At 37.7% G+C, this 24,589-nt stretch overlaps 3 protein-coding genes across 7 annotated transcripts in view; 1 reads left to right on the plus strand and 2 right to left on the minus strand.

Moving 5' to 3' along the window:
• Positions 1–24,589, plus strand: part of LOC119906777 (collagen alpha-1(XIV) chain-like) — a 516,646-nt gene that overhangs the window by 139,238 nt on the left and 352,819 nt on the right. The gene's annotated exons all lie outside the window — the stretch shown is intronic.
• On the minus strand, positions 2,019–10,235 carry LOC119906784 (CD209 antigen-like protein C). Its single transcript, XM_038724146.1, has 8 exons — positions 10,036–10,235; positions 9,048–9,172; positions 7,408–8,800; positions 7,101–7,199; positions 6,564–6,653; positions 6,024–6,166; positions 5,112–5,236; positions 2,019–4,171 (listed from the first exon to the last, which is right to left on the minus strand). The coding sequence occupies exons 3-8, from the start codon at positions 7,559–7,561 to the stop codon at positions 4,051–4,053; spliced, it is 732 nt and encodes a 243-aa protein (XP_038580074.1). The 5' UTR covers positions 7,562–8,800; positions 9,048–9,172; positions 10,036–10,235; the 3' UTR covers positions 2,019–4,050.
• LOC119906788 (C-type lectin domain family 12 member B-like) lies at positions 16,859–23,893 on the minus strand. 2 transcript variants are annotated; one of them, XM_038724149.1, is made up of 7 exons: positions 22,972–23,893; positions 21,797–21,889; positions 20,995–21,042; positions 20,796–20,900; positions 19,742–19,884; positions 18,230–18,344; positions 16,859–18,042 (listed from the first exon to the last, which is right to left on the minus strand). In XM_038724149.1, exons 1-6 carry the CDS (start codon positions 23,132–23,134, stop codon positions 18,237–18,239), a joined length of 660 nt encoding a protein of 219 aa, XP_038580077.1. In that variant the 5' UTR covers positions 23,135–23,893; the 3' UTR covers positions 16,859–18,042; positions 18,230–18,236. The 2 variants fall into 2 exon arrangements, with proteins under 2 accessions (XP_038580077.1, XP_038580078.1); XM_038724150.1 differs by lacking the exon at positions 21,797–21,889 and having other exon boundaries at positions 22,972–23,892.

A 24,589-nucleotide genomic window follows, 5' to 3' on the forward strand; every position in this document is an offset into this window, starting at 1 on the left:
TTTCCAAACGAATGTCGGGGATCAACGTAGGAGGTTAGGTTATAAGCTGAATATCAAATGTAGTCTCTAAATATTAATACAATTCATATTTCAAATTACTAGTTAACATTAGTAAGTACTGGGACCAATAGCCAGACTTCAGAAGTATCTCCTAAAGGGTGTTGACCTATAAACTATCAATAATGAAACATAATTAATTAATTAATAGGCTAATACTGAAGGGAGAGTCCATACTCGGTCTCAACCAACTGTTGTCACAATACCACGCACAATATCCACCAACAATGATTTCTCAAAGGTAAAACAGAATTTATTCACTTCACCATGGATTAACAATCACAATTTCAACCACGTTGGGACTCCAAAATGACCTTTCCTTATTCTTACCCACAAAATGGCATTGAGCACAACTGTGTGTCACAGCTCAGGGTACTTCCAGATATCTTGTAATGTGTTAATGTTTCTGTGTGCACGTATTAGTATGGAGGAGAGAAGGGAAGGTGCAAGACTGCAGAGTGCAGTGTCTGTAAGAGCCTAGTTATCCCGGTTGACTACAATGTAACTACAACACTGCCTCGCATAGCCTGCGCAATGTGTGTACTCAATTGGTAGGTGCTGGCTTGTTTGGACAGTATGTAGCTATTGCCACCATGCCTGATAATAGTACCCAAGAACAGAGTTCATACATAATAACACAGATATGACTATGTCTCTACTTTAACAAGCCTCCGTTCTATGTAGCAGTAGATGTGCATCAGTCCGTATATGAATGTCAATCGGAGTGTCTCTTGGATCGGATCCTGTCCCCTTCTCCCTCTTTCTGTGTCATTTACAGTAATTTTCTGATGACTACAGTGCAGTGAAACAGCCAAGATGACTTTAAATGGGTTAAGAATGCAGGGATAGAGACTCTTGGTGCAATATTATTTATATTATACAAGCACAAAGTTGTAGGTCTTGGACTATTCCTCAAATCATGAGGCGGCAGATTTATCAACATGTTTTTCCTGCTGTCTTCAGTTAGTTTTCATATAGAATATGGCAGCTCTGAACAATAGTTTGAGAATTATTAATTTATGTAATCGAAGCAACTGCTCTGCTATCAACCTGCTCTGACCTTCTCACACAGTCATTTTTGATGCAGTTTTAAAGGCATCCGCTGATTTGACTCAGTTTAATGAAAATAGTTCATTAAGATTTTAACCATTATTCCATTATTGCTGCACATTTGCTCTTGTTGAAAAAAAAGAACAAATTGGCAAGGAGTGACTTTGTGCTAGAAACAGACTTGCTTCCACCAAAATACCACAAACTTGCTATATTCAGCCTCTGTTTGCACTTCCCTCCCAGCTGTGCACCATGCAGACTTTGTTATTTTATACTTATTGACTTCATGGGAACTGAAATCAATATAATCATAATGTTTTCCAAAGTGTCTTCATTCTCATAGATCTCCATGTTGCTCTCCTCTTTTTCTCCTCCACCCATTTTGTCTCCTCTGTTGTGTTTCACTTCAGCTTTTAAACAGGGGGCATCAAGGAAGTAGCAGCAAGACAAACCTCAAATATAGATGCTGGATATTTTAAGTTTTAGCAATACTGCAGTGGATTTCAGCAGGTTTCCACCTAGCTTGTGTTGAAAGCAGTGGGTCTAACTAAGAAATTTGAAACGCATCCAAAAAGAAAAAACCCTGTTTAGTGTGCCATAGCTAAGATTGGTGACATGGCAGGTCACAGTTCTTGATGTAACACAACTATAGCTTAATTGATACTGGATTCGTGAGGCCAATACTGATATTGATATTTTACATTTAAAAGGATGTGACGATTAATCAGCCCATAGTCATTTATTAACATTAACATAAAGTAACAGTTGTGATTAAAAATCAAAACATTTTGTTTATGTTGAGGAAGTGTTGAGTTTTTGTTGACTGTAATAGCAACAACAGAAAATAAATCTGCAGTAGATCAAAAGTAAAATACTGTTTATAGAAATGTTTGTTGTTGTTTCCACTAAAGGTCGGTTCACTATTTGTACATTTTCTGGAGCAGTGCAGTGAACCATATTGTTAAAATTGTGCAACATTTGTGTGCAGTACTTATCAGTTGGGTTTCGTGCTGTATCAGATTAGCAAGCTGCTGGTTGTTCTTATCTTGGATCTTTCACTTTAACAACATTGAATCTTCACTTGTGTAGTTGAGTCAGGAACCAGTTTTAAGGAGTAAAAATAAAAATCATATTCCCACCATTGTGTCTAGATAGTTGGACATTCATTAATATAATAATAGTAATGGGGAATTGTCTGTTTTTGCAACCATGTAAATGTCTTTAACCTCTCACTTTTGCTTTACTGTGACTTTCGTCAGCAGTGGAATTATTATCACATCTTAACCCAACCAAACTTAATTAAACATTATTAATCCCTTTAGTGATACAAACTATGCAAAACCTACAACCTACCTTTTATTTTTTTGGTTTGACTTTACAGTAATCCCACAACAACTTTATTAATTTCATGTATAGTTATTATGGGGACACATTTCACATCAACTTCTCACAGATCCAGATCACTTCTTTCTGCTGGGTGTCCAGCTTATTTGTTCATCGCAACTTTCCCACACATTAGAAGTTACAGGAGTTCGAAAAAGATTAGTTTGAATTTCAGACCTCAGACATTTTTTGTATTAGTTTAAGTACTACTTTTCACCATTTTTGGCCGGAAAATAAAGGTCCGCAAAGAAGTATATAAACTTCAATCAGCAGGCGCCCTCACGTGGTAAAATACTGAAGTGCAGTGTCAACTAGGAGTTGGGACCAGTGGTTTTATTTTCATATACATATATATAGTAAATAAACAGTAAACACCAGACAACACAGTTGTGATCACCTTATTGTCAGCGGTGATCCATGCACCGATTCCCAAGTACTTCAAATCAACTGTGTTGTGTATAAAGTCCTATAACAATGATGTTGATTTCAGTATGTTACTGGGCTTATTTGTTTATCTTTCAGAATCTCTAAATTAAATTAAACTCGTTCGAAATGATTCCAAAAAGTCTGTGGTCCTACCGAGGCAAACTACATAGAAAACATTTAAGTGGCCACTATGAACTGGGGAGTTTCTATGTGAATATTGACTCTTGTGGCACCAGATTACAGCACCAGGACACTTGATAATGGACCATTGTGAATGATGACTGATTGAATAATCAGTTTACTCAATAACTAACTATACTATATCCACACAAAAATGTATATCAACTTCCCTTTTACAACATTATTTCAGACTTCTTGCATTTTTGTGACCCAAGATCAGTGTGATGCTCTTCATCCTCTGAGGGCTCCATCTCATTTCCCTCTCCCGCTGCTCTGTTTTCTTGAACTCTTCTGGTATATCTCACATTCAAGCTTAAATCTGGTGCAGCAGATATTTTGAAAAACTGAAACTCTTACTGAACTGTTTCACTGTCTGCTTGTTTGAGTTGGGGAAGTGAGAGCAGGACAAACTACTAACACAGATGCACACCAAACACATTTGTTACTGTTAATTAAAGAACCCCACTTAATTTAATCCCAATTTAGACAAACTACAGGTGTATAAATAAGTATATTTGATCCAGAAAAATAAAGATTCTTGTTGTCAATGCCATTGAGGAAATACACATACACATTTTTCACTCAACAGCAGGTGTATGTGCTCACATACACAAATGTGCATTGCTGCATTCCTGGTTCCTCATACAGTGCACTCACACACATGCATCTCACAGGAAAGGTGACGTATTGACTGGAAAGTTATTTTTGTTCTGTCTGGTAAACGGAACTACATGACAAGTTTTGGTTTAGGTTTGAATGGTTCTACGATGATAAGAAACTTAAAATGCCAAAACAAACTGAAAAATCTTACTAACAGACATGCAGAGTATCTTATTATTACTTGCAGCAAGATTAAATGAAGAATTTGCTCTGTTTCATGCACATGAAACACCATGGGATGTGTAATACATTTTATCCTTGTCATCTTTCTTTGGTCTTCAGATGAAAACAAGTCTATTTCTCACAGATCCAGTTCTTAAGAACATAAAATCCGCTTTGTGTCCATTGTCCTTGTTGATTGCAGCATGCGGTGTATTGGATCCAGGGCTGGTGTGACAATCCTGCTGCCCAGAACCTGGAGGACAGTTTTTTAATTTAGAGTAAGCTGTTTTTCACTGATTTCACATATTTTTATTATTAGTATTAGGGATGGTGATTGTTAATTTTTATTAATATTGATTCACTGCTTGCAGGTAACGCTACCTGGTAGAGACGGGCTGGTTTATCTTAGCCAGCAGCTGAGTTTATAATGTAATGCAGATCCTTTAATGTCTTGAGAGACATAACGTTACATTATAGGACCTGCTAGACTGCTAGCAGTATTGACAAGCTTAAACCTTATTGATTTTTTCAGGTTTTGAGAAACTTGGAACCAGGTCATTATACAGGGTACCAGCGGGGTCTTAAAAGTATTAAAAAAGCACTGAATTTAATAGTCTTAAAATAAGGCCTAAAAGGATTGAAATTTCATTCACAAAGGTCTCATACATTCTTGTCCTTTCATAGGATTAATTAAATACTGTAACGTCATAATTAACTGTCACATGTATAAAATGTTTTTTGTTAGTGCTGTCATCTTTTATTTTAGCCACTTTTACAATAAGCTGTACATTTTGTATATTGTGTATTGATCATTCCGATTATTAGCTTGATTACTATCGTGTTTTCAGAAAGCGAGCTAGCTTAGCTAGTTGGCCAGCCCACCTGTCTACTAAAATGAAGATAAGCAGCATCAAGCCTATGAAGAGTGGTGACAAATGTGGTATTAAAAAGTCTTTAAAAGTCTTAAATTTACCCTGGGGGTACCCTGCTTATAGAACCGGGTCTCCATCCCCATTCCTAATCAGTAATGAAGAAATATTACTGGTAATGTATATTGGTAATGACTTGTTTAACCTATTATTCAGTTTTATAAATTAATATAACCTGTATTTGTTTTTATTTCATGTTTTAATTTTTTTTTAGTTTAGTGACAAATGGAATTGTGACAGAAACAAATGTTTAAAACGTCTTACGTTTCTGTCAGCGGCGAGCTGTCCACCCATTCCCATTCCCATACCCGTTTTGTCTGTGTCCATTTTTCCATGGCCAGTAGACCAATCCAGGAATCTCCATCCTTGTTCAGCCCAATGATGAAATCCTAGTATAAGACAGTCCATAATAATTTTCCGTTTTTAGTAATTTCATTGTAGTAATTTGTGGGACCAAAAGGACAAGTAAATATGACGGGGTCAACACAGGAAGCTACGATGGCATGTTAGGGCCATTGTAGATTTTTTTTTTCTTAAATTACTGAGCAGGGGACGGGAAAAATCTAAACATTTCTGAGATTAAATTTGAAATTTTAGTCCGTGAAAGCATAATAGAAAAGATGCAGCTTTCACACAGTTTGGCAGATATGCGGGGATGTGTCACACCTTAGTCACTTATAAATCTCTGCAGTTCTTCCCCAATTTTTTTATAATTTTTGTCCTTGTACAAGAGGAATTATCTCATAATACTGCTGATTGAAGTAGCTTAGATATGACAGCTGTTGTTATTAACATCTGTATAGCCAGCTTTTGATAGAGTACAGAGCCTTCAATAACAAACTGGATTTTTTTTTGCAGATGTTTTACTTTAAACCTGCAGTACTTAACTTTTGTCTGTCTGACAGTGTAGGTAATTACACAACACTGTGGACATGTGCTGATAATCTATAGGCTCCAGTATGGTAGCTTCCCCTTCAGCTTTGGCAAACTAATCTGGTTGGCATAAAACACATCAATACTGGTTTGTCACCATAGATACCAGATTTAAAAACTTTGGTATTGGTTTAGTCAGCGTTGTGTTAAACTCATTTGATGAGGACAACAAGTCCAAAACAGAAGTAACAGATCACTGGCAGCTACATCTAAGATCACACACTCGGTAACAAACACACTCACCTGTTCCTCTTTGTTGTTTATGACAACCAGATCTGCTCCTTTCCTTTGACAGTCACTTCTGCTGTCAGACCAAGACTTGTTCTCATTGGATTTAAAGTAACAGCTGCATCCAAATCTCTTCCATTCTTTAGGACACCACTTCCCTTCGTGACAAATGAATGTTAAAAGATGGATGTGATTTCATGTACTGTCAAATTAATAAGCCTTGTACGTTTATTATTTAATTTAAGATCTTTCTTGCCAACACTTGTTGTTTACTCTATAAATACACTTAAGTTTTGTATCTCATGTGTAAGAGAAAGAAACACATAGCAATAGACTTCCAGAATAAAATAATTCAAATTCAAACTAATGGTAGTGAAGGTCAAGTTATATCAGGTGAATTGGTGTTCACGGGTAGTTTTTTAAACGTTCATCACATTCACTTTTGTTCTTCAGCTGCTTTCATCCTGTAACTGTAATTTTAACTTAGTATTTCGTAATGCTTTGTTGATGCTGTGTATTATGGTATTCACATATTTGGTTTGAAAACTTTTTTACCTGAAACTTTCCCCTGCAGCTCGCTGTAGTTGTTGTACAGTTTGTTGTATCTGGCCTGCAGCTGGTCATTTTCCAAAGTGACTGAAATATCTGGTGAGAACCACAACAACATGATAAACACACCAACAATAATCAAATCTTTCTGCATATCCAAAAAATTCAAGCCTATCAGGCAAAACATCTGGAATGATCTGTCGCTGCTGAGGCTCAATCCCATCTACAGACTGACTAGATGGGCTGCAGCAAAAAAATATGTGATATTCATCAAGATTTAATATCTTTGCGGCAGTGCTCACCTAACTGCAAATGATTTATGTATTTCAAGTGTTGTTAAATTCTGTTTGTCTTCCTCTTCTACACAGAGTAACAGGAGCATGAACTGGTGCTGACTAACTTCAGTGTTTTTCCCCAAAAGCATGTCTGTTGCATGCAACTGTTTTGTTATCTAACAGAGAAAAAAAACTTAAAACATGACATTACAAAAAACAGAGAGGGATTTAAGTTAGGATAATTTGGATTAAAAACTTAATTCCTCACAGCGTATGAAGACTCCAGCCAATATCAGAAGATACATCACTCCCAGAGTCGCTGCAGTAAAACATCTTCTTTTGACACGATTCTTTAGAGTCTGTGGTCCTACAGAGACAAAATACAGAGAGAACATTTTGATTATGGTTGTTTGAAGTTTAAAGTGGCCACTCTGTGGAGTTTGTTACTCGTTGTCAATCTCTCAATAAGATTAATGACTCTCGTGGCACCAGATTAGAGCACCAAGACACTCTGTATCAAATCTTTAAATAACCATTACATTAACTTACTTTTTAGAACATAATTTCAGACTTACTTGCTTGTTGTGACCCAGGATCAGTGTGATGCTCTTCATCCTCTGAGATCTCCACCTCATTCTCCTCTCCTGCTCGTCTGTTCTCTTGAACTCTTTCGGTATATCTCACATTCAAGCTTGAATCTGGTGCAGCAAGGATAATACTTGCAGGCATTTTGAAAAACTGAAAACTTTACTGAACCGTTTCACTGTCTGCTTGTTTGTCTTGGAGTTGGGCGGCTTCAATACAGGAAGTGAGAGCAGGACAAACCACTGCACACCAAAACATATTTGTCTGTTGATTTGATTGCCCCACTTGACTTGAATTTAGACATCAAATATACTTTTAGATAGTTTAAGTTGAAAGTTGATTTTCTGTGGACATTAAGGAATTACAAACCAACAACAGAGGTATGTGCTCACATACACTTGTGCATAGCTGCATTCATGGTTCCCCTTACAGAATACTCACAGACAACAAGTTTGATTTGAGCTTTAATGGGTCAATCATGATGATAACCTAAAGACGTTAAACAAATTTTTATAATAAAAGAAAGATGACAGAATATCTTCCTTACTGACACACATGCAGGGTATGTCGTCATTACCTTATTCTAATCCAAAACATGTGTTTTTGTCAGATTCACTTTGTCATCACGGTCCACTTGTCGTGCGCTCTGTGTGTGCTTAAATAAAGTACAGTGTTTGTACTCAGACCTGGTTCTGTAAATGTGAAACAAAGTTGCTCTAAGCGATCCACACAACACTATTATCGCCATGATGTGTGTCAGGTAATGCTTAATTAATTGCCCACAGACATTTAGCTTACTTTCTAGTTTGCCAAGACATGTTGTTGTGATATCGATAGAAGAAGAGTTGCAAGTATCGCTGTATGGACCTGGTGTGCTGTCTTTGGGACAATCTCATACTCCGTTCACGTTGACTTCATGTTAGCTTTGCAGCAACAACTGTTTGCCAACTCATAACTTGGCTAACAGTAGTTACATAACTTGCTGTGTCACTGTTCGCTAAAGATCATGATATTTGTCACGGTTTTGGATTTCTTCAGAATAACAGACCCGGCCTTTAAGTGCAGCTAGATTGAATAAAGTCTTTGTTCTGCTACATGCAGATAATAATAGATCCAAAACAGTGTAGAGGAGCAGAGAAAAAAGATTGAAGATTTGGGACCAATGTTAATCATGTCAAAAATAAAGGCATTAAAAAAGCTAAGAAACATGCTGTATGTGTCCCCAACTCTATACCACTGTGTCATCAAGAAAAACAAGACGCTTATTTCTCACATATCCAGTTCTTTTGGTTATAGTATATGCTCTGTGTCCATTGCCCATATTGATTGCAGCATGCAGCGTACTGGTCCCAGTGCTGCTGTGGCAATCCTACGGCCCAGAACCTGTAGGACAAATAAAACGTTGTCACTCCTGATTATTTTAAATTTGATGTAAGCTGCTGGATTTCACGTCAAATAATTATATTATCAGTATTATATAGCAACTAGATTGTTAATAACTTGTTTCACACAATTCAGTTTTGTAAATTGATTTGTTTATTGTTGGTTTCATCCTACTTTTTAAAACATACTTCAGTTAACTAACAAATGGAATTGTGATGGAAACAAAAAAAATTTTAAAACGTCCCACGTTTCTGTCAGTGGCGAGCTGTCCACCCACTCCCATTCCCGTATCCATCCTGTTGGTGTCCGTTTTTCTGTGGCCTGTAGACCAATCCAGGAGTCTCCATTCTTGTTCAGATCAGTGACAAATTTCTAGTATTTGACAAGAGACAATGATAATTTCTCCATTCATAATTCCATAATTTCAGCTCCTTTAGTAGACTAACCATTCTGTCAAATAGACAGTACAAACATGCGATTAATTAATAATATGGGATCATGACAAACAGTCAGACTGAAGTTTTAACTTTTTATGTCACTTTGACAATAAGCCATAACAAACACAGGGGGATCCACAAACTAGGGCCTCGTCACAACAACATGATAGCAAGCACACATTCGTAATAGAGGAAGGTGGAGAATGCCGTTTATAATCAGCAGAGAAAAAGAGAAAACAGAATACATTTTGAGGGTTTGTCCAAATATTTAAAATTGTGTTTATTAATATTAAAAAATTTCCATTTCATTCTTTTTTCTGCTATACTCTTTAGGATTCTATTCATGCAGAAGTCTTTGAATAAATTAAAGTATATGAAAATAATATTCACAGCTTTGGAAGAACCTTATGTCAAAGGAAGTGGGCCCACATGCCTACAGTACACAGAGTCAAACTGGGGTGAATTACAGGTATTTTACTAGAATCGGTAGTCCATAAACAGGGTTACAGTATGGGACCGGAAGGCTACCCGAACGGGCAAATAAATCTGACAGGGTCAAGACAGGAAGCTGCGACAGCGTAACACATCCTCATACCTAAATGACAAAATAGGTCAAATGACATACTGGATATTAAGTAAGTTACATAAGTAGTGACGTTGAACACGTGGTTAACGTTGTGAAACAGTTATTGTTTAGTTTAGGTAAAAAAGTTCTTGGTTAGGTTTAAAAGATTGTGGGTTAAAAAAGTCACGGATGTAACTTTATTTAACTTAAAACTTTAAAAAGCCAACACTGACTTGGTTTCGCATTTGACGTGATCTCTGGTCTCCTGGGTGAAAGTCCTTCGTTTGACCCATCGTTTACCATCTTGAATTGCTTGCTCTTTATACTTTGTCACCTGACTTCCTCCTGAGGGCCACTAAAGGGCTGCAGCCTAACAAAAAAGCGTAAATCTTGGTCTTAATAAACTGCTGCACAATCAACCTATAAGACGTTTTTCAGTTGAGGACATGCTGGTTTTCCAAGTTGTTTTCAGTCATTAAAAAATACAAGACAAGAGTCTGTGCAGACGTAAGAGAAGAGGTGGAGCTTGCAATCAATTAGGCAGATTTGAGGCACCTGTTGAAGTGCAACGACCTCCCCCGAGTTGGTTGATGAGGGAAGAACTGAGAAGAGTCTGAGAAGTCCGTTCAATACCAAATATTTATTAAAGAAATGCAAACCGATATATCTGGAGACATGCACAGCACAACGGCCTAACAGCAAGTCTGCTGTTCTTCTGCTAAGCCTGAGTATATATTTAGGAGACCACACCCCTGCTTGTCTTGTATAGATATCCATATATGGTGAAGTCAGTTTATGTAGCATGTTCTAGTGCGCCTTAAGGGCTGCAAACGTGTGTGTGCGTGACTGTATTAAGAAAAGTGTGAAGTGTGTCAGAGTGTATTGCTATCAGGGCCCGGTTTCCTGTCATTCAGCACAAGCTTCTAACTGTCTTGACTTCTGAATTACCTAAGATAAGCATGCCACACAATATTGAGTATCATATGAGCAATCATAAGTAATAAGTAAGCATATAAGAGAATCATATCATGCAATCTCACTGTAGGGTTGTGTTGTATATCCACGCACCCCAACAAAGCCACTTGAAAGCATGTGTCACATCATTTATAAATGCAGTTCTTCCTCAGATTTTTTTTATGAATTTTGCCAATGTACGACTTTAATCTCTGAGAATTTTTTTTCTTGTCTTGACTCCATCTTTAAAAAAAATCTACAATGGCCTTAATACGCCGTTGTAGGAAGCCAACTGAAGGTTAAAACACAAGTTACAGATCACTAGCAGTTAAATCTAAGATCGGACACTCACCTGTTCCTCTTTGCTGTTTATGATCACCAGATCTGCTCCTTTCCTTTGACAGTCCCATCTGCTGCCAGACCAAGTTTTCTCCCCATTGAACTTAGAGTAACAGCTGCATCCAAATCTCTTCCATCCTTCAGGACACCACTTCCCTTATTTTACAAACGAGTGTTTCAAATATGGATTTCATGCCATTCACTGTTAAATTGATAAAACCTGTAGTTTCACTATTTAGTTAAATATCAATCTTTTCTGTCATTTGTTGTTTAGTCAATAAATAGACTCAGGTTTTGCATCTCATTTCTAACATAAATAAACACACAACAACATTAAATAATTACAGTGAAAATTAAAGGCCAAGTTAAGTTATAGCATGTGAGTTGGTGAGATGTTAGTGTTAACTGTAAACCTTTCTCACCATCAATTTTGTCCTTCAGGTGCTTTACTTCATCTTGTAACTGTTATTTTTACTCAACTGACTGTTGTTGACTGCCATGCCTTGAGAAAAACAACAAGAGATCAAAAAGTAAGACAATATAAAAATATTAATGCTTAATAAGCATTGTGAAGTTGGATGCTGTGTATTTTGGTACTTGCTTATTTGTTTTGAAACCTTTCTTAACTGAAATTTGTCCCTGCAGCTCGCTGTAGTTGTTGTACAGTTTGTCGTATCTGGTCTGCAGCTGGTCTTTTTCCAAAGTGACTGAAATATCTGGTGAGAAGCACAACAACATAAGAAACACACCAACAACACCAAAACATTCTGCATTTCTAAACAATTAATTTCTATGAATTAATGAACTTAAGATGTCTGATACTTTGAGATCTCTGAGATAAGGAATACTTTAATAGTTGAGGGTCTATCTGTGGGGTGACTGTATAATTATACATTAAATAATCAATGCAGCAGTTTGGCTCTGAGCAGGCTGGAACAAAAAAAGATAAGAATGTGAAGAAGTGAGAATTCCTGCACTTTGTTCTCATTTCAAAACACCAGCATTTCAGTGAACTGCTGTCTTCGACACCGCACATTGATGAAATCTGTTAGCTTAAACACTGGAGTCTGGATAAAAAGTTCCAGGCAACACAATATAGTGACCAATAGTCGTAAGGATACAGCATGACAGTGTTTCTTTCAGTGTATTCGGAAATATACGCACTCTGCAAGAAATAATGATAGCCCAGAGAGTGGCAGTATTTTTGGGGGAGTGCTCACCTTACTCTTAGGCCTGCTAGGGATCCCAGTTTTATTTTATTCCAGGGTATTTCGAAATATCCATGTTATCACTTTTAACACTTTCAAAAGAGACGCTGCTCTTCCCATTAACCTGATACAGAGATGTTATTTGGGGGTATTTTGGGTTTAGTCCCGATGATAACCAGCCAACAGGACAAGGCAGTGTGCACATCATCTCCATTCGGCCCACTGATGTGTCTGTATCTGCTGCAGCAACAAAGGGTCATCATGCCCTCCAGCTAGAATCTATAGCAGAAATATAGCAGCAAATATTCACAATTTCTGGCACTGCCCGGCGCATATAGGCCCTACAACTCTCTCTACTGTTTCTACCTAGACAACTAGCATGCATGTGACGCAGAAGAGAGCCCCATCCCCCACACCAAAACTACATGGACATGCACCTGTTATGTTAACAGATAAAAAAGCTTAAAACATAACATTACAAATAATGGATAGGGACTCAAGTTATTACAATTAGGATTAAAAACAAGTTCCTCACAGCGTATGAAGACTCCAGCCAATATCAAGAGATACATCGCTCCCAGAGTCGCTGCAGTAAAACACCTTCTTCTGACACGATTCTTTAGAGTCTGAGGTCCTACAGAGGCAAAATACATACTTTTTTTATTATGCTTAATGAAGTTTGACCACTATGGACTGTGAGTTTTTGTTACTCTTTGTCATTCTCTCAGTAAGAATAATGACTCTTTACAGCACCAAGACACCTGATAATGACCCATAGTAAATGGTGACTGATGAATTTTGAATAAATTAAATTTATATAGCCACACAAACATGTACATTAACTTTCCTTTTTGCAACATAATTTCAAACTTACTACAATTTTGTGACCCAGGACCAGCGTGATGCTCTTCATCCTCTGAGATCTCCACCTGATTCTCCTCTCCTGCTCCTCTGTTGTCTTGAACTCTTCTGTTATATCTCACATTCAAGCTTGAATCTGGTGCAGCGAGAATCCTTGCAGACATTTTGAAACCTTCACTGAACTGTTTCACTGTCTGCTTGTTTGTCTTTGCGTTGGGCATTTTTCAAAACAGGAAGTGACAACAGGACACTCCACTAACACAGATTTAACAACACATATTTGTTAGTGTTAATTCAAGAACCCTTGAAGGATATTTGAAGCTGAAAAATAAGTGTTTTTTGTCATAGAGGAAGAACAAGGTTTTCACTCAACAGCAGGTGTATGTGCTCACATACACACATTCATACTGCATTCCTGTTTCCCCATACAGTACACTCACAGAGGCATCTCTGACACAAGAAATGTAATCTGTAGACTGGAAAGTTATTTTTGTTCTGTCTGGTAGATGAGCACAAGTTTTGGTTTACATTTTAAAGGGGCATTATGGAGTTTCCAGAGGCCACTAGCGGTGCGGTTTTAAGATTACAACCAGGTGTGTGCTCGTACGCGTGCTCGCTTGAACTAATGAGCGAGCATAATCCAAAACACAACCGCTTTCATACAGAAATCCTGCAATAAATGCAGAAACACCGGCATGCAGGATGTGGCTTTTCTCCAGACATGTTCAGGCTCTGCTGTTCAATGTTCCCGGCTCAGAAGCAGCTCAACACCAGCTCTGTACCTTTCATACAGCGCAGTGAGCCCGATATCGGCACAGTACTTGTGAAAAAAGGAGTGACAGCGACTATAGACAGGCAGGGAGACAGCTTCACACAACATGCTGGAAACTCAGGTAAACACCCACTGCAACGTTACAGTAACATTTTTATCAGCTTGAGGTTGGACTATTCCATGCTCGTTACATGATCACGGTACAGTGACTGCATTTAGCCGACGTGCTAAAGCATTAGCTCACCTGCTGCTTTCAGTAACTATCTTTACAATCTGTATCTTTCACCGGAAGCTCAGCAATGTCAGCACAACAATACAATAACAAAATGGTTAGTGAGCTGGACTGAATATTATAATGAGATTGTGTCAATCTTTATAACACTTAAACCGCCATAAGTAACTTTACTGAAGTGTTAGTGGAGGGCTCTTCGTCTGTGTTGTTGTCGCCGTTTTTTTGCAGTATAGTATATTATGTGGATCACGTTAGTTACAGAGACTGAGAGGTGGAGAAGCTGTGTACCTGAGTATCGGTAAAACCACAATAAATCTAAATTGAACGTTTATAAAGCAAACAGTAGCAGGTCCGAGCTAATGTAGTGTTAGCCTATAGTGATGCAGCCAGCTAACATTAGAACAAATAGCTCCACACTTGTTTTTTACTGTTACATCCTTTCTTGCAGGCTAAATCAACACTTTGACATAATGCCTGTGGTACACAGGCATGGGTCACGTTAGCTGGTGAAGTAATGTGGGATGCGATACAACTTTGCACTGGATAACATTATCAAATGCTCGGCGTTAGCCGGCAAGCTAATGTGACTTTCTCTGTGTTTCTCCAGCTTTTGTCATGTTCACTGTGTTTTTACTCGACATCATCTGAATATGGTTGGTCTGGTGGGCTTCAGCACATGAACCTTTGTTGTTTTTTTTCCTTACGTGGAGTCTGTGTTTTGCTGTGAGCCGGTTGTTTTGTGGTACTGCTTGTCGTTAGCTGCGGTGTTGTCGCTGTAGAGGCTCGGGAGCGCGCACAGGGCTGAATCCGACCCGGTGTCATCACATACATAGCAGAATAGTGGCTGAAGCAAGCTACAGAGAAAACAGGCATGTGCTTCATTTCTAAATTATTTTTGAGCCCATTGATATTAATGCAATGAAAATTTGACTTTTTAATTAATTTCTTTGAAAAACTTACATATAGCCCCTTTAGGGGTTCTGTAAACCTTAGATGCCAAAAAATGACTATTTGTAATTTTTGAAAACAAAACAAAAGAGATGATTGAAAATGTTGCTTACTGGCCTACATGGCAGTTTATGTGATTATTACTTTAAAAGTGGGTAGGCTATTCTAATCAAATACACTATTTTTTTTTTTTTTTGTTCAGTGAATATCTCCTCTGTGGGCACTGAAAACAAATCTGGTGTTTGTACAGGGTGGTGATGGAGCAGTGGATAAGACATGTGCCTTTGGTGTGAGAGACCCGGGCAAGACACTCAACTCCTCCTAGTTGCTCCAGAGGCGTGCGACCTAAATAGCGACATAAAATAGCGATTTTAAGTCGCTTTGGATAAAAGCGTCAGCTAAACGAATAAATGTGAATGTAATAAACAAACAAAGTGACCGCGTCACACAACATTATCCAAGCCTTGATTTGTGTGTTAGTTAACAGTAAATGACTTGCCCACGGACATTCAGCTTACATTCCAGTTCACCTTGACATGCTGTTGTTGTGATGTTTGCTATAATAGCTGGATAGTTGTGAGTAGCACTGTCTGGAGCTGGTGTGCTGGCTCTGTGACCGTCTCATCCTTTCTACATGTTAGCTTCACAGCAACTGTATCAACAGTTTGATAATCCACAATATAGCTATTGTTGTGTTGTAACAACACACACAAGGAACAGCAGCAGCTTCAAGAATGCTCAACCATAATATTCATTTTAAACTCAATATAGGGGAAGTACAGCATTAATAACAAGTATTAAGTGGAACCACTTTAATTTTCGTCCACACAACAAAACTCAAACATTTTCTCTTGTTGATCAGTCAAGAGCGTCTGTAACGCATTTGGTTTCGGAATTAAGCTGAAATTCGGTAGGACGAAGGAACTGGATGTGTAAAATGACTGACCATAACTTACAGAAAACAAGGCAACAACTTTATATTTAAACATTTATTACTAACACTACTAATGGATACAAGACACAACAATTTATGCAATAAAATGTCGACTACACATACAATGATGTTACAGTGACAGAATCTGAATGTAGAAACACAGTGTGGAGGATTAAACAACATAAGAGTGACCATTAATGGAAGCAGCAGGTGTTGAAGCAGTGACAAATTTAAACTCAAGTGGTGATAGAGAGGACAAATCACCCGGTTAGCAGAACACCTTGCTGTGGTGAAGCAAGGTGGCAGCAGAAGACGGTGTTGCAGGCGCAGATTGACGTTGGTTTGGCAAATTGGAGATAGAATTAGGACACCTTGCACCGATTACAAAGAAGAACCCCTGCTGCATTCCAGTGAGGGTCTTTCTATAAAGCAAGTTTGGTAAGGAAGTTCAGAGAAGCATCTGACGTGCTCTCCCCCACCGGGGTGGTGTCTGTCTGTAACCCCACATAGGGTGCTGTCCACCAGAGGTCAGAGGCCAGAGAAGTTATAACTACTTACTTTTAAGACAATTTCCTAAATAACTGTACCTTATTATTAACCAGGATAACCAGGGATAACAGCAAGTTATCATTTAACTATCTTGTATATCTTTACTGTATACAGTTACAGCCTTTGTTGATGAGGCTGCCTGAGTGCAGCAGAAGTTTGTTCAGACACAGACTGCCTTTATTTGTGGCTGCCCAAAAACTTGCATGCAGAAAGACAACATGTAGCCTAGCTACTTTCTCAATATGAAATGACAAGGTTAAAGGTTTGATGAACATTTATTTCCACAGTATCCATGGATGACAATTGCGTTGTAGTTAAAATTAAGTTGACATTCTGCTACCAAAACACTTTATACTTGGCCAGTTAAAGCATCTTGTGTGGATTGGATAGTTTTTGAATAGCAAAAAACCCAATTGTAAACGCAGCCAAGCATTCAAGATGGATTGACATTTGATTCACCGTCAGATGCATCTGTCTGTTCAAAACACATTCAGTCTTTACTCTTCCCAAGTGTAACTCCATCAGTAAGTGGTCTGTGGAAGCAGCTTTTATAGGCCTAGTTCATATTGAACCTACTTCATTCCACAGTAGCAAAAGAAGAAAGAATAAAAACCTGCTACAAGCAGTAAGTGTGTGCGCAAGAGAGAGCTGAATCACACAGAAACTCTCCTACTTACTGCCATCATTGCAGCAAAATGTATTCCTCATGCAGCAAACTGAGAATCATTGTTTGTATAAAGTTACTGCAAAATGATCACATTATCATTAATATTGTTTGTGATTTTAATAATTGTTCCTTTGAAAAATTCTAGTGCTTGTCAAAAAGCAAGACACATTTTCAATGTAACATGTTTTGTGTTTGGTTTTGGTATTTTTTTCCTCTTTCTTTAGTTTTAATAATGTCATTTCATTGTTTATTAATTATTAGTATTGTACTCAAGTGCTTCCGCTAGCTACACATACAGGGTTGTGTGTGGCGGAGACGTCACTTACCGATCCTTCAAAAATGCTCGAGAAAATGTAGCGTGTGGACACTACTACGCTATTCGGTCAAATAAAAGAGTTTTGCTACTGAAAAGCTATTTCATTCAACTGTAGTTAAACTAGTAACGGCGCTACTTGTAGCGACGCTACTGGCCAACACTGACTTCCAACCAGACAGTTCACTATGTAGGGCAGATGAACTATTTCTAAATAATCCAGTTTGTTTAGCATGTGACACAGAATATACAACTGAACAAATGTGAAATGTGAATTTGTCTAATATGACAAAGTTGATCCCAACACTACACATCCCTCTGTCATCAAAATCAGGAAATGTCTTTCTCACAGATCCAGCTCTTATTGTCATTTTGATTACTCTCTGTCCATTTTCCTTGTTTATCGCAGCATACTACAGCGTACTGGTCCCCGGGCTGCTGTGGCAATCCTGTGGCCCAGAACCTGTAGGAGAAATAAAACGTTGTTACTCCTGATTATTTTCAATTTGAAGGAAGCTGTTGGATTTCACTTGAAATATTAATTGTGTATAGCACATCATTTTTTTCATTTGTTTTCATCTAATTTTAAAAACTTATTTTAAATGACTTGTGAATTGTGATGGAAACAAAAATCTTTAAAAGCGTCTCACTGTACTGTCAGCGGCGAGTCGTCCACCCATTTCCATTTCCATCCTGTTTGTGTCCGTTCTGTGGCCGTAGACCAATCCAGGAGTCTCCATCCTTGTTCAGCTCAGTGACATATTTCTAGTAGTTGACAAGAGACAATAATCATTTCTCTGTTCATAATTCAGTAATTCTATTGTGGTACATGTGTGATGTCAGAAAAGTCTGAAGGAAAAAGAAAATTTGTGGCAACTTTTCAGTTCATCAGTGGTGCATAAATCAGAAACACTCAGAGGACTGATGGAATTCAGCTCCTCTTGTAGAATAACCATTGTTCAGTGGTGGGAAAAAGTACTAAATGTTCCTACTTAAGTAAAAGTACAGATACCACACTAAAATGTTACTCAAATAAAAGTCATCCAGTAAAATACTACTCAAGTAAAAGTGAAAAAGTATCTGGTTTAAAAGTTCATAGTATCAAAAGTAAAAAATACGTCAAATCTATTGATCCTACAAAAAGCACGTATCTTTTTAAATTCACTGAAGACAGTGCCGTGTAAAAAAAAGACTTAGGCCAGATAAAAAATCTTGAACTTTTACCAACATGTTTATTTTCAACAAAAATAGACAGCAGTTAGAAAAGAAAAGTTTCAGCGGAGAGGTTCAGAGATGGATGCAAAGTAGAGTCCCATTCTGTTACCAGAACAGAGACCCGAGTTGACATGAAGCCATGTAACAAGTGATTTTCACCTTGTTTTGGACCTCCTTTTATAGCTCTGTTTCTAAGCATTACATCACCTCTTGGCTCTCTTTCCTGCTGCTCCTGGATCTGTGGAAATCCCCAGATATTTGGTGTCTCTTATCATCTTCTGACCTTTCAGCGTTTTGGTGGATTGTCACTTTTATTTCACCTAACTTTAGGTGTCTATATAGAATATATTGGTGGATGTTTTGTAACACAGTTTCCACACAGATCTGCTTCTACATTCCTTCTACAACATGTTTACAGTGAATCACAACGAGGGAACTGAGTGGCAAGATGACAGGTGGATGTTTCCTTTTCTGTGTGGGGATTAGCCTGCGTTATTGCTCTGCTGCTGTGGTAGTTTCCCCTTCAGACCGTCTGACAGACACAGAAGCACGTTTGGGACTGTATGTTAGGATGAGACAAGGAGGTGGAAACTAAAACTACCTGAAAACACTTTCAGGCAGAAATCTCACCACAAATGTGAACTTCAGCACCTCCGATAAAGCTCAAAGACCCAAACAGAGCCAGTTTGCTCCTCAGTTTTTAGATGGTTATAATGCAAAACTCTACTGAAACATTGTTTTTCAAGTTTTCTCTTTCAATTGTAGAACCTTAGTCTCAGAGATATTCAAGGTGTTTTTTGTCTTCGCTCCGTAATGTTTTTTATTTCCACCTACAATGGCCCTAATGCATCGTCATAGGAAGCCGACTGGCTGCAGGTCAAAAACAGAAGTAACAGATCACTGGCAGCTACATCTAAGATCACACACTCAGTAACAAACACACTCACCTGTTCCTCTTCGTTGTTTATGATCACCAGATCTGCTCCTCTAGTGTAACAGTCCCATCTGCTGTCAGACCAAGTTTTCTCCCCATTGAATTTACGGTAACAGCTGCATCCAAATTTCTTCCATTCTTTAAGACACCAGTTCCCTTCATTTCAAACAAATGTTTTAAAGATGGATTTCATGTCATTCCCTGTTAAATTGATAAAATCTGTGGTTTCATTTTCTAAGAATATCTATTTTCTGCCATTTGTTGTTAACTCTAAAATACACTCAGGTTTTGTATCTCATTTGTAACAGAAATTGATACATTGCAAAACAGCATTGATACAGCATAAAAGAACAAGTCCTCCAACCTAAACGACAACATAGGTCGTATTCACCAACCTCCATAAACGACTCATAAGAGCATATAAAATAGAGCCTTTCTACCAGTGCTGTTCCAAATACAGCTCATATGAGCGTATCCTCCAATAACGGCCGACCAAACCTACAAAAGAAGGTTAACCTGTCGACATGCATAAAAACACTGACTTAGGTTTAGCTAAAGCTACAAAACTAATGTAGCTAATGTTCATTTTGTAGCTTTTCTGGAGCCTTTGAGCAAATCACATGTTCTTGCTTTATGTATTTTTTTCTGTTCAACTGTTGTTTGTTTCTAACATAGCTAACACTAATGCTAATGCTAACGTAGCTAACTTCATTAAAAACAACAATGTGGTTTCACACTCGAATCGAACGCCAGTCTCCTGGGTGAAGGGCGGCAAACTTACTATTCTTCCACCCCACCCACCACCACCGCCAAAATTCCACTTTCTGGCTAATAATAATTCGTCACTGTCTTTGTCATGTGTTTGCCTTGTATGGCCACTAGAGGTCACTGCCACAATAAATGTAAGCATAGGTTGGAATGTTGTGTGACTTAAACGACCTATGTGGTAGTTTTTCTGTGGAGGACAGGCTCTAAAAGAATTATGATGAAAAGTAATGGCAGAGTCGAGTTAAATTGTATGAATTGGTTTGATAGTGTTCACTGTTAGTTTTTGCAGCTTTTATTACCTTCAGATTCTTTTTTAAGCTGCTTCACTTCGTCCTGTAACTGGCTGTGATTTTTACTCAGTGTCTTGTAACTGCTCTGTAACTGACTGTGGTTGACTGCCATGTCTTGTGAAAAAAAAACATTGAAAAAAAAATAGTTAGACAATATGAAAATTTATATGTTAAATAATTTACTTATTTGTATTGAAACCTTGTTTACCTAAAATTTGTCCCTGGAGCTGGTCTTTTTCCAAAGTGACTGAAATATCTGGTGAGAACCGCAACAACACAAGAAACACACCAACAACACTAATTCATTTACTTTAAACTAAAGACAGAATTAAGTTACTTTCAAATAATTAAACATCACTTTCTATTTCAGATTGTAGATTACTGACGTGTGAGTAAGAACTAAAATGCACATCAGCAACATCAAGTAACTGTGCTAAAATGGTGTGAAAGAGGATATCCTGAAAAATGTTTCTTAGGTATAGGGTATATTTTGCTGTGAAAGATGTGATGTAAAGGTTTTTAAAGAATCGATTTAAGTAATTCCCCTCCTAGTGTGACTGCAATGTAAAAATTAGGGACACAAAAACCATAGTCTTTGTTGCGTGCAAACACGTATTCTTAAGCTCAGCTAAAGCTAATATGAGGCTACATTAGTCTGAGTTACCCACATTGAAGGCGTTACATCAAAAGTTCATGTGTTTTTAGTACACTTTACACTGACAGTGTTTCCCTACTGAGCCGTGGCAGTATTATATTTTTAAAAATCTTAATCGTTTAAAGCCTGAATCTGGCACCATTTGAACCGCATAATCTGAAACTTCTTGCAGCTTGTTCCATTAGATATGGTTGTGGGGTACTGGAAAGTACATTTTAGTGTAACTGAGCAACCTTTGGTGGAAAACATTTCATGAATGCGCTTCATAGACCAGTTGTACCAGTTTTACTAAACATTCATTGTGAACCGGTTTAGTATTTGGTTGTCAGTAGTTGTGGGGTGAATTTTATCTTACAAAGTATGTATAGGAGGATGATTCCAGTTATCGTCAGAAAGCACAGCACTCCAAGACAAAATGCAGCAGCTCTCAAAGGCCTGCTTTGGACGGCTGGAGGAAGTGGCAAAGCACACAGAGAGCGGGTTCATTAAAGGAAAACCACATGCGTCATGTTATCATCCCCCCACTGTTTACATAACCTTTAACTCAACAGCTTCACTGCCTTCATCTGTGGTTGGTCGACATCTGTTCACAACTGTAAAATGGAGTCTTAACATTACTAACCACTGATTATTTTAACAAATCATATAAAGACTGTTATGTTGACCAATTATTATAGTGATGTAAAGCAAATATGAACCGATCTGAGATGTAGAGTTATAAAGGACAATTAAAATGCACAACTGACTCATAACTAAAAGCTGTTAAACTGACTTTGCATCATCTCCTCTTGAATCTCTGTATTAAAGTCTTCCTGTTATGTGGTTGCACTTTGCATTCTTTTGTAAAATGGTCTTTACTTGAGTTGATGCTTCTCTAGATCTCAGAAATGATTGTTAGTTAAATGCAGTTGGGAGTAACGCGTTACAAAAGTAATGCAATTACAGTAATAAGTATTGCTTTTTGCTTTAATGCAGTAATATAGTGCATTACTAAAATAAAATCTTTAATATTATACACGTTACAATCTCAGTAACGCGTGTTAACCCAAAATTAAGTCAGTTTTGTATTTTTAATAATACACCAACACAGAGAAAAATTTCGGCACCAGAAAAACAAAATCATGAGTAAAGAATTATTAAAAAAGTATTAAAAGTATTATTTCCTGTTGCGGGAATACAATGGTCATATTTACCATAACTAATATGAATAATGCCCAAAGTATTAGATGGAGGTTGTGTTCATAAATATTTTGTGGCAATTTTGACTAAAGTGGCAGAAGATTACAGCAACACAGCACCTAAAATGAGTAATTTACCCTGAACTTAATCTGTCTGACCATCTACAGGAAATCATTTATTACATGTATGGAATGAACCCTTGTGTTTCCTTTAGTTATTTGGATTATGTTCTATACTGTAGATAAATAGAAACAAACAGACTCTGACAGGCCACAGTTCCGTGGGATTGGAAATATATATAAGTGTAACAAGCTGAACTGAGTGATATTATTGTCATAATTTCTCACTTACCTCCGTCGTGTGACTGAAGATCAGTGTGATCATTTCTGATATTGTATGCACTCTCGTAGATAGCCACCGTTCTTTCCTCCCACTCCATGTTGTCTTCCTGCACCTTTCTGTTGTATCTCACCTTCTTTGAGAAATCTGGTTTGACAGAAATATCTGAGGACATCTTGATAGGACTGAGACAGTTGAACAGTAGCTGCACTTCACTTCCTGTAACTGCACTGTGCTGCTATAAAACTTTGCTGTGTACAAGTATACTTAGCACTAACTGTATAGATATAAATTCATTAACATAATAAACTGTACTGATGCTGCTGACAGTCTTGCATGATGTGACATCTGTCTGGTTTCGGTAGAGAACACTGAGGAAGTAGCAGCAAAGAAACACACACTTTTTATTCATTTGACTCTTCTGGATCCAGTTTTGTGTTTTTTGTAACTTTAGTAAGGAGACTGTGTTGCCAAATCTTTGGATTCACTGTATGAAACAATTTATACAAACAATATTAATACATGAGTATAAAACTGAAAATATATATTTTTTAAAAAGGATAGAATTTGGAGATACAAGGTTTTCTTTCAGCAACAACAATATGCATGTATTAATAGATCTAACCACATTTTCACACCATGACACACCTTGTACACACACAACAGATTAACAGGCCAAAACAGGAAATGTTTCTACAGAGAAACCGAAACCAAGGAGAACCAAGTTGTAATGTTGACTAAAGTTACAGTGACATCTTAACCCTCTAAAACCTCCCTCTAAAATGACCCTCTAACCCTCTAACCTCTAAAATGACAACCATGTTGAGTTTGTGCAACCAGGAAGTGACAATACGGCGGAAGGTACGAGCCGGCTCTTGCCTGATTGACAGGTCGCCAAGGTAACAACTTGTCAATCATAGACAATCCCGCCCTGAAACATACTCTGCTTCTGCTTTATGGTCTATTTAAAAATAAATAGGACCATTATTTACTAAATCAACATCATTTTGTATTGAAGACTTAAAACCAGCAACTGAGACCGTAAACTCATTATGAAAGTCTTAACTTGAGGTAATTATTCAGCTGAGAAGTAGCCTCATTTTACCATTATTTCTGATAGAGACGGACTTCTTTTTGCAACCAGAAGAGTCGCCCCCTGCTGGCCGTTAAATAGAATGCAGGTTTCAGGGACTTCCGCGTACGCATCAGATCGCTGACCGGAAGCTTCACGCTTGCTTCCAACCAGGCTTGTCACTCTGTAATAGCTCTGAAGTTTTTAGTCTTGTCTGCCAGGACAGAGGAACAATATCTATGCAATCCAGGTTGTTTAGCATGCAACACAGACTAAAATGTGAACTGTTCTGATTTGACAACACTACACACCCCTCTGTCATCAAGGAAAACAGAAAATCTCTTTCTCACAGATCCAGCGCTTATGATCATAATAAACACTCTGTGTCCATTTCCCTTCCTGATTGCAGCTTGTTGCAGCGTACTGGTTCAAGGGCTGCTGTGGCGATCCTGCTGCCCAGAACCTGTAGGACAAATAAAATGTTGTCACTCCTGATTATTTTTAGTTAGATTTCACTTCAAATATTTATATTAGCTGTAATAAATAGCAATTTCATTT

The sequence above is a fragment of the Micropterus salmoides genome, unplaced genomic scaffold (genome assembly GCF_014851395.1).
Source record: "Micropterus salmoides isolate LMB-PRFRI ecotype aquatic unplaced genomic scaffold, ASM1485139v1 Ms_hic_scaffold_17, whole genome shotgun sequence".
In the NCBI taxonomy this organism is placed as follows: Eukaryota; Metazoa; Chordata; class Actinopteri; order Centrarchiformes; family Centrarchidae; genus Micropterus; species Micropterus salmoides.

Bases quoted from the DNA above. Each gene is read 5' to 3' on its own strand.
- LOC119906784 (XM_038724146.1), bottom strand. From the start codon at position 7,561: ATGCCTGCAAGTATTATCCTTGCTGCACCAGATTCAAGCTTGAATGTG. The intron at 6,654-7,100 runs GTGAGGAATTAA...GGTTCTCACCAG, and splicing joins GGCTGGAGTCTTCATACGCT to ATATTTCAGTCACTTTGGAA. The intron at 5,237-6,023 runs GTGAGTGTGTTT...GTCTTATACTAG, and splicing joins TAAACAACAAAGAGGAACAG to GATTTCATCATTGGGCTGAA.
- LOC119906788 (XM_038724149.1), bottom strand. From the start codon at position 23,134: ATGTCCTCAGATATTTCTGTCAAACCAGATTTCTCAAAGAAGGTGAGA. The intron at 20,901-20,994 runs GTAAACAAGGTT...TTTTTTCACAAG, and splicing joins GCTCCAGGGACAAATTTTAG to ACATGGCAGTCAACCACAGT. The intron at 19,885-20,795 runs GTAATAAAAGCT...TTTGAAATGAAG, and splicing joins GCTTAAAAAAGAATCTGAAG to GGAACTGGTGTCTTAAAGAA.